Source organism: Pseudorca crassidens, chromosome 10, assembly GCF_039906515.1.
Source record: "Pseudorca crassidens isolate mPseCra1 chromosome 10, mPseCra1.hap1, whole genome shotgun sequence".
Classification (NCBI taxonomy): domain Eukaryota; kingdom Metazoa; phylum Chordata; class Mammalia; order Artiodactyla; family Delphinidae; genus Pseudorca; species Pseudorca crassidens.
In genome coordinates this window covers 27,383,942-27,393,601 of record NC_090305.1, presented here as the reverse complement: position 1 = coordinate 27,393,601, position 9,660 = coordinate 27,383,942, and the positions used below count along the sequence as shown (strand labels likewise).

General features: G+C 46.6%; 1 protein-coding gene across 1 annotated transcript in view; it reads left to right on the top strand.

Moving 5' to 3' along the window:
- Nucleotides 1-3,181: 3,181 nt before the first annotated feature.
- Nucleotides 3,182-9,660, top strand: part of TFAP2D (transcription factor AP-2 delta) — a 55,573-nt gene continuing 49,094 nt past the window's right edge. Inside the window, exons 1-3 of the mRNA XM_067755822.1 lie at nt 3,182-3,220; nt 4,220-4,717; nt 8,197-8,257. Coding sequence (XP_067611923.1) covers nt 3,182-3,220; nt 4,220-4,717; nt 8,197-8,257 — 598 coding nt within the window. The remainder of the gene's footprint in view (nt 3,221-4,219; nt 4,718-8,196; nt 8,258-9,660) is intronic.

Here is a 9,660-nt window from a genome sequence, read left to right as displayed (position 1 = left end):
AGTTAATTCAATTACACCTCCCGCTGGAGAATGTGTGGCCAGTCGCTCTCCCGGAAAGGGCCAAAGCAGAGAAAGGGGAATTAGCTTTGCTGAAAAGCCCAGCCTTTGGGTCAAGCAGGATGGCACTTATTAATTGCTCAAGACTATTAATTGGATGGGAAGGGAAGGTGGTGGGGGGGACTGTCTGACAGAAACAAACCCCGCGCGCGCTCATCACACACACACACAGACACCAAGCACAGCACACACCTGCCTCAATGAGTTTCTTTAGAAAAGGGGCGCGCCAAGCAACCCCAGAGCAGATGGAAGGGAGCTGCTGACCAGTATGTACATATGGCGCTGATGATTTCCCCATCTTCTCTTTCACGGACAAACAGCTTTTTTTCTTTTTCTTTCTTTCTTTCTTTTTTTTTTAAAGTTGGGATGAGGCGAGAGGGAGCAGTTGGCCAAATGGGGTTTCCCTACAGTTTAGACGCTGGTGTGGGAAGCTGGGGCACTGGGATGGGAGGAGAGCTTTCCAAAGAAGCCATAGGCCCTGGCAAAGTAGACTCCTAAGCTAAAGGAGATGCTGTTTACCCTCCCCGCTTCATCTCCTTTAAATACAAGTTTTTTTTCTCATCCCTCGTGATCTTTACTTTCCTCTGATACCACGGCGTGGGGGGGGGGGGCGGTCAAGAAGCACAGTAAATGAAGCCTGGACGCCTTTTGTCTTGGTACCTAGAAGTCACTCAGGAAAACTGGGTGGGGTTAGGGAATGGAAGGGAGAGGTACGTTTGTCAGTTCTTCGGTGATGTCCAGAAGGGTTCAGATGGCCGGGACAAATGGAGGTCATTCTGTGGATGCACTCAGCTCCAGGCCAGAGCTCATTACCGGGAGTACCAGAAGTGCGGGGGCCGCGTGTGGACCTTCGCCCCAACAGGGCCAAACGCAGAGGCCAAATGCGCTGGGACAGCAGTCAGAGCAGGCGGCCAAGACGTCCTGAGCCTCCTAGTCGTTCCCGAGGGAGAGGGTTTTGCGTCTGCTGCCTGGACCTAAGCCGGGCAAAGAAGGTCCCTTCGCCTTCAATGAAGATGTATCTGACAGTAGGGGAGTTGAGGGAGGGGTTTGCGGCTTGTCTGAGAAGGGGCCGTCCTTTCCCATTTGAGCTGGGATGTACTGGGAAACCAACAAGAGCCACCAGGAAAAGCGCGTCTGGCCATTCTCTAGATAACCTGCACATTCTTCTGGGGGGAGGTTTGTACCTCCGCAGGGGCGGGCGCTCCTGGGGTAAGGTGTTGGGGGCAGGCCCCGGCTGCCACGGACGCGTATTTTGTCTGTGGGTGGAATATAGAGGCCTCTCTCCGTCCTGGCAAACAAAAGATTCCACTGCAAGCATTTTGGGAGTCAGCCTCTCAGTGGCAACGGCCTTTATCTCACCCCTCCTACTTAAAGATCAAGTTGGTCATCCTTCCTTTTCATCTTTGTTGAGCTGACTTCATTAGACCAAAATATGGAATTTCGAGAAGTTGGGAGGGGGGCACTTGCGCACCCTGAAAAGGGGAGCAAGTGCTGGCAGCTGATCCCTGCGCAGGACTGAAGCACCGCGGATCTCCATCTCAGACAGTGCATTTCAATTCTTGTCGTGTGGCTTTGTCCATTTATATAAAGCAAAGAGTGCTGAGTGACAGCCCCAGTTAGCCTGCATGAGCAGATCCTAATAAACCCTCCCAAACCCCGACCTAAAAAAAAAGAAAAAGAAAAAAAAAAGCCACATGCCTGCCTGTTTGCCTGCGGCTTGTTATTAAGACACCTTCTCAGCTTAAACACTCAAAAGCCAACCAAATGCAATGGCAATTAAGACGAAATTACCCCTTCTATCTCTGAGATGAGTCTGGGGCCAGCCGGTTCTTAGGAGGCAGGCAGGGCTGGTGAGCGGACTCAGCAGAGCCTCAGTATTGCGGGCCTGTAGCCACTGCTACCCGCTCTAGGCGCTAGACCACTTGATGCGGGAAGATGAATTTTGAATGAAGTGAAACTCAAATACTGTTTGGAAGTCGAGAAATCCACCGAGGAGACAGAGATAAGTGTGCACTGCCTCCTTCATGCCCTCTCTTTGTAAAATATTACTTTCAAACATTTAAGGGTCTGGGGGGGGTAGCGGTATTCAAAATACCTGGTGCCCCTGCTAAATGGTCCACACAACATCCAGCAGTCTTTTCGAAAAAGAAGTAGTAAAACACAAAAAGAGGGGGAAAATAGGTTGGGTTGAGGAGTGGAAGACAACGTTTCACCTAAATGTAGACTCTTGTCACAAGTCTTTATTCTCTTATATTTTTCTTAAATATATGGCCAGTTACACTTTCTTTATGATGGAAACTTGGGACTGTCCATCATGGTTATTTGTTTTAAAGCTGCTGAAAGTGTAAGCTACTGCCAGGTGTTGCCTTTCAAAAAAGGGAAAAGAACCCAAATTCATGTAAATATGGAAAGAGGAGTATTGTTCCCACTTGGTCAAAGGCAGATACCCCCAAGTCTGGGTGAAATTGATTTGGGTACTCGTTGGAAAAAGCAGCTTTCAGCATCCAGGGAGTGGAACCAATAGGCATGAACACTTACTTGTGTAAAAGGAAGTTTTAATTAATATATATTTCTATCTCTAATATACACACATCGGGGCTAGATCTTTATCTTCACAATAAAATGTGTGCAAATGCTCTCTGCAGAGATGAGTCCCCACCTCAGTCGGTATAGAAAAGCATGATAAAGGTTGGAAAAAATGGATAAAAATGTTGAAAGAACCTCCAGTTCCTTATTAGGCGAAGATACAATATTTATTCCTTGTCTCCTGGGATAAATCTCTTCTGCCTATTGTCCGCCCAGTTCTCAGTGCTGATGCTTAATTTTCAAAACTTCTATATTACCAAGGGACCTACGACATCAGCCAAAGAAATACTCAGCAAGTACAAAATCTGTTCCAGGGAGCTGCTTTTGTGCAGAGGGAAAATTTTGTTCCTACAGGTTTTTAAGTGGGTACGAGGCAAGGAGCTATCTGATCTGGGCAAAGCCATTACAATTTAGATCTCTATCTATAGAACATTTTTTTTCCTTAAAAAAAATTGGAAAATACAAGAAGTTTGGATTTTTTTCCCGATTCTTTTTTTGGAGGGGGAAATTGCATCGTAAGCTTTCGGAGAAACCCAACATGTCAACTACCTTTCCGGGACTAGTCCACGATGCCGAGGTATTATTACTTTTTTTTTTTTTTTGAGCGCGCGTGTGTGTGGCGGCGGCGGCGTGGCGGCGGCGGTGGCAGCTTCCCCTGTCTCTAATTTATATCGGACCGTTACGTTTAATTATAATCTGGCTTTCGGGGGAAGTTAAGGAAGGAAAAGGGAGAAAGTTCGTTATGACATCTGTCGCCAGGAAGGGCAACTCTCTGCCACGTTAAGAAACATTTGGCATAATGAGGGGAAAAACATAATCCTAATAATAAAGAAAGGGAGGAGGGGGTGAGAAGAGAGATAGAGATGGGAAAAAGATACTCAGAAAGGCAAAGAGATTGATGGGGTGGGGGGCGGTAGGTGGACAAGGGGGTGGGGAACACGCACCCCTTTTGGAATGGGCTTATTCTAGGAGACTAAAGCAGAAAGGGGGGAGTCGGATTCCCTGCCCCAAATGGTTAAGAAAATGAGCAAGTTGGGCGATTTGCACAGACTGGATTTTTTTTTAATATATAGATAAAAGATTTTGAGCAGCTCTGGCAGAACATCCCAGCGTGCACAGCCGCGGCATCTCGTCGTTGGCAGCGGGTTGGAGTGGCGAGGCGCTGCGCCTGTGGACGCTCTCGTTCTGCTGCCCGCAGCCCCGGAGTCAGTGGCAAATCTGGCTCCCGGGTCCGGCTCCCTGTGCAAGTTGGGCAGGGGCTGTGCGTGTGTGTGTGTGTGTGTGTGTGTGTGTGTGCGCGCGCGCGCGTGTGTGTGTCACCCGCACCTATATAGGGTGGGGGATATTTTTCCGAGCTCTCGACTGTGAGGACGAGGCCGCCCACCCCCAGTCCGCCTGCTCGCACAGGCTCCCCGGCGAAGGCGCGCAGCCCGGCTGCGGCTCGGCACGAGCCCTGCGCGCTCGCGCCCCTCGGAGAGCCGGAGAAAAGCTCCCGGCTCCGGGACAGCCGCGCCTCGGTTGCAAAATGACAAACCTCAAGTTTTTCTGCTCTCCCTTTTCCCCCTCTTCCTTCCAGATACGTCACGACGGATCAAACAGCTACCGTTTGATGCAGCTTGGCTGTCTGGAGTCCGTAGCCAATTCCACTGTCGCCTATTCCTCCTCTTCCCCTCTAACTTACTCCACCACCGGCACCGAGTTTGCGTCCCCCTACTTCTCCACTAACCACCAGTACACCCCGCTCCACCACCAGTCCTTCCATTACGAGTTTCAGCACAGCCACCCGGCCGTCACTCCCGACGCCTACTCTCTGAACTCGCTCCACCACTCGCAACAGTACTACCAGCAGATCCACCACGGGGAGCCCACCGACTTTATTAACCTGCACAATGCGCGGGCGCTCAAGTCGTCCTGCCTGGACGAGCAGAGGCGGGAGCTGGGCTGTCTCGATGCCTACCGCCGCCATGACCTGTCCCTCATGAGCCATGGCTCTCAGTATGGAATGCACCCAGATCAAAGACTCCTGCCAGGGCCCAGCCTGGGGCTGGCCGCCGCGGGAGCCGACGACTTGCAGGTAAATAAGCATGCGGCGAATTTGCGCCCTCCCCTCCTCTCCCTCCCCCTCCCGCGCCGTTAATAATCCGACTGTAAGCCGTCTCCCCGCGCCACCTCTCTCTCTCTCTCTCTCTCTCTCTCTCTCTCACACACACACCACACACTCACTCACACACACGCACACATACACACCACTTAGGGAAAGTTATCAAAACAATTAAAGGAGGCGTGTGCCACTCTGTCCCTCTCATTGGAGCAGGCATTCCACCTGGACGCTCGGGAGTCCAGCTAGCTGCGGGCCCCCCCACTTTCCGGCGTTCTGCACTGAGGTCTTTTGTGAATCCACATTTCTGTCCCTGAGGCATGGGGTGGGGGAGATCACGTAGGCTGGGGTTGAGCCAACTGGACTCAGCGTAAGACCCGATGAGTTGATGACCAATCGTACCCTCAGTCTCGGAGCTTTGCTGCGTCTACCCGCGTGTCCCAGGCATTTGTCCCAGACTGAGCTTGTGGGGCGCGTACTATGAATTGGGGGGGCTGGTTTGTTCTCAGAACATTTGGGGGACCCTGAGCGCCAGCTAAAATTTCACCAAATATCCTAGATCGTTGTGGACAGTAAAGAATCGCAAATGTAAGCCTCAAAAATTTACCCCAATGAAAGGCTCTGCACAATGCAATTGGCCGGGGTGTGGGCTTGAGCCTGATTCTCGCTGCCCGAGGAGCACCCAATCCCGTCACCTGGCTGAACGAGTCACAACTTTGTTTTCACTCTCCAAGCCATTAATTTTTACAAAGATGCAACTCCTTAGAAAGAAGGAAAGGAAACAAGGGAAGAGAGAGGGGGAGAGAAAATGAATAGGAAGGGAGGAAGAAAGGAGAAAAGGTAGGGAGGGAGCGAGGGAGAAAGTAATAAAGGGAGAAAGAGAGGAAGGAAGGAAGGAAGGAAGGAAGGAAGGAAGGAAGGAAGGAATTCAGATATGGTGAAGGCCATGACTCAATCAAATGATCTCTCCTACTTTCTCTCTTAATGTATTTTTGCACATTGTTTGCCATCAATAGAATATATGATTATGCAGACATACTGTCACAGCCACATTTCAAACAAATAAGTCCACACATGTCCCAAACAGAACCCAGAAGACACGAGTTTGTGCATTCTTTTGGCTGAAAGTACAGCTCTGCCTGCGAGTCCACACGAAGGTGGCCACTTTCTCCAAGGTCCCCACAATGAAAGGAGAGATACTGGAAGAGCACGAGTCGGAGACATAAGAGATCCCTCGTTGCGCACAGAAAATCTTTCCCCCTCACTTACCTCTGAGCAAGGGATTATTTAAAAATTAAAGCGAAAGCCCTTACGGTCCCAACAAAGAGCCCAAGCCACAAAATCCGCGCACGAGAGAAAAGGTTTGGCTCCATAAACCTTGCTTTCTACATTTACATTCACGAAATAATTTTATACGCTCAGGGCATTTTTACATTTTTCACAAGGATCTCCTTATGTCTCAAGAGGAAAAAAATCTGCCATTCAATGCTTAGCTCAACTAAAACCTATTTACTCCTTTTAATAGCCACGTCTGCCGCTGATTTTTTTGTATCTGTACAAATTTTTTTCCTGTGCTAGGCACAAAGCCGGGCATTTTTCAAAAGAGGGGATTAGAACATTTGCAAGCACGAGACAAAGAGCGAATCCCGTGCAAAAGAACACCGTAGTTTATCCAATTTTCGACTTAGTGCCATTCAACTGGTCATTTATGCAATGTCATCCGACCAAACAACATGTTTTACTTATGAGGGGGAAAAGTTTGTTAAGTGAAGAGACAAAGATTCATTTCCTCTAAGAAAATAAACATCTTAACGGTGCGCCACAGACAGGGAGGGAAAGTGATTCACTTCCTTGGAGAACTTCTGGCCTCTACCTTTTCCATTTCAGACATTTTGAAAACTTTACTTTCATCCTATGTCTTTTAACATTCTTAACCTCCTTTTTGCCATTTTTTGCTCATAGTGAGGGAAAATTCATCATGAGAGAAACACTCCAAGACACTAGAAGAAATAGAGGAGAATGGTATATATTTATGCATCTATATCTACAGAAGGGTGTATATACATTTTTGATACAGATATAGAAGCAAGTTGTAAGTTTGGCAAGTTATTTTCTTCCACCCCTCCTGGACTTAGTTGTCAGAATGAAAAAGAAAAAAAGTCATAGCTACTTTTAAAAAGAGAAATGGGGAGGGGATGTGTGGGAGAAACCCGTCTCTCTCCTTTTATTTCTTCCTTTTTAAAACATTCATCAGCATATGCCTCATTTCAAATGCAACAAATGTAAATATACTTTTCCCTGCACAGAATTTTAAGTGAAAGTCCAATGGTTTGGAGGGCGGTCTAAGTCTGCCTAACAGATGCAAACAGTCTTGTGGCTTCAGTTCCATCTTTGAGTCCCCTAAAAAGATTTGCTATGGCCAACAAAGGAAACTGTCACACCTTTTCCCATCACCGCTTTAATTTATGCTCAGTCTCCAACTTTTTTTTTTCATATTGATTTGATAATCACTTTAAGGCAGAACAGTTAAAATAAGAAAGAACTCGTGAGTAGGTTGAAAAGGGGGGTCTTACAGGCCTGCCTCAATATGGTGAAAATGGGGAAGCGAAAGGGAGCCAGGGCTGTAAAGGTTGTTTTGTAAAGTGGGTTTTTATTATGCACCGACTCTCTCCGCATTTACTTAACTCTTCACGGGCTGTTGGGTAGGTTAACACCCTTCAAGGCCTCTTTCAAGTCCAATACCTCGTTTGTTTGTAAAGGAAAATGAGCCTTTAACACATTTCGACTCAGAAAAAAGAAAGAAGACAGAGAGAGAGAAATTTTTATTTTTCTTAATCAAAAATCAGCAGACCTTTTCCTCCTTCCCAGCTCAAATGATCCCTCAATCCATTAGGAGGCTGAAGGTCTACAGTGAGTGACACTGAAGGTGTTTCCTCCATAAGACACACTTTGGGTAGCATGATAGGATGCTCCTACATCTGGGGTAAAACAGAACCCTCCTAAGATCTCCTGAATCCTGCACTTGAAATAGCTCCTATGAGCTCCCAAGAAACCCACAGTGCCAGACTTGACGCTTCTGGTGTCATTTGCTCCACGCAGAAAATGCCGTGGAAACTGTCTATATATATGCTGTGTGCCTTGATGGAGACTCAAAGCGTTTCTCATTCTCTTATGCCAAGATAAAAGGCACTCCTGTGCTTTGAAGTGTAATATTGTATGGTGCTGTAAAACGCATACCTTAAAATTTATACAACTTTTAGATTGTGGTTTTTCTGACACTTTTTCCCCTTAAAATTGTGTGTGCTTCCAAACTTGCTTCAGCTCAGTGGTTGCATTTAAATGTCTACTTTGGGGTTATGGGGAGATGGGGTTCGGGGTGGGACAGGTTGAAAGACTTAACTAATGTATCTATTAGTATCTATATGAGTGATTTTCTTTCTTTTTCTTTTATTAAGGGCTCTGTGGAAGCCCAGTGTGGGCTCGTTCTCAATGGCCAAGGTGGAGTGATAAGAAGAGGTAAGTAACAACATATTAAAACTAAACATTCTTCTCTCATCTGTTACTTTGCCTTCAAAGTCCAGTGATGCTTTTAAACATCAGATCCCCATCTGATGATAGAGGAAACAATGACTCTTGGTCAATTACTCTTGTCCCACACAGGCATACCCACATTAAAAAGTTTCCCTTCCTCTACTGAGGCTTGAACCAGCCTGTGTCCAAAAGGCTGTGATAGAAGAGATTTGCTCTTCCTCAATGGAGCAGTGACAGAACCAAAGTTAGAGGCAAAAAAAAAAAAAGGGAAAAAATCCTTCTCACACTCCCTTTTCCCATCACCACATCCTCGAGCAGAATTTCTGGTCTCTTTTACCCCTAAATGTGCCAGCCACAGCCTGGGTGTTTGAGGTAATGATGTTAGCTTGAGGCTTTGAGAGGTTAAATTCATTGGGCTTCAGGGAAGGCTAATGAAACACCAATATTGTAGCTGCCCTCATTTTTCTAAGTGTCCAGAACATTTCTTTCTTTAAGGGAGGGTGAGAGGAGGAGGTGGTGTTAACTGTACCGGATAAAGCTTTCTTGTTCCCATCTGTTGAGGGAAACATCTGAATCCAGAGTTACCCATGGAATTGGAAGGTGGGGGGTAGGCAAGAGTGGAGAGCTGTTGATTTTGGCTCAGACGCTGATGGGAGCTGCATCTCAAATATTCCATTTTGACAAAAGGTTTTGAACTATGACATTTTAAGGGCCTCAAGGCAGTGCCAATTTTGCTGGCTTCCCCACTTCACTGTACCCAGAGCCTCTGAAGCTTATTTTCCTAGCAAGCTGAGTAACCCGAGGAGCACACGAGGCAAGGCGGACCAGCTGTTACCCCAACTTCATACGAATTAATAAGATGTGGCCTATTCACTAGGACTAATTCCAGCTCCAGGGCCGCAGTTGTCTCTAGTAACCGAACCACTAAAAACTGAGTCATTTCTGATGGCACCAAATAAATGTCCTTCAGTCCCTCTCCACCCCTTTCAAAGCTTGTTAAAAGACTCCAGTGTTTTTCCAAAGAAAAAAATGCATCTATAGGAAGCAACGGATTATTCCATGTTTAAACTGCAGGTTTTACAACCCAATGTCCAATGTGAAACTCCGTTTAAATTGAGGTGGGAAGAAAACAGAGTTTTCCTTTGGGAAACTAACTATTGTCAGAGTGGATATTTGGAACTTCCATTAAATGGCTATTTAAATCTTTTGTTTCACCCCATGGCGATTTGAAAATTATTATTTTTTAAACTACTACTGTTGCTCCACAGAGATTTTAAAAAATGAGCCGTATTAAGCTTGTCAGACAGGCCAATACTCAGCCATTTTGAAATGACATGAAATAGGCCCAGACTAGTGAAAATTGAAATAAAATATACATATTATTGGAG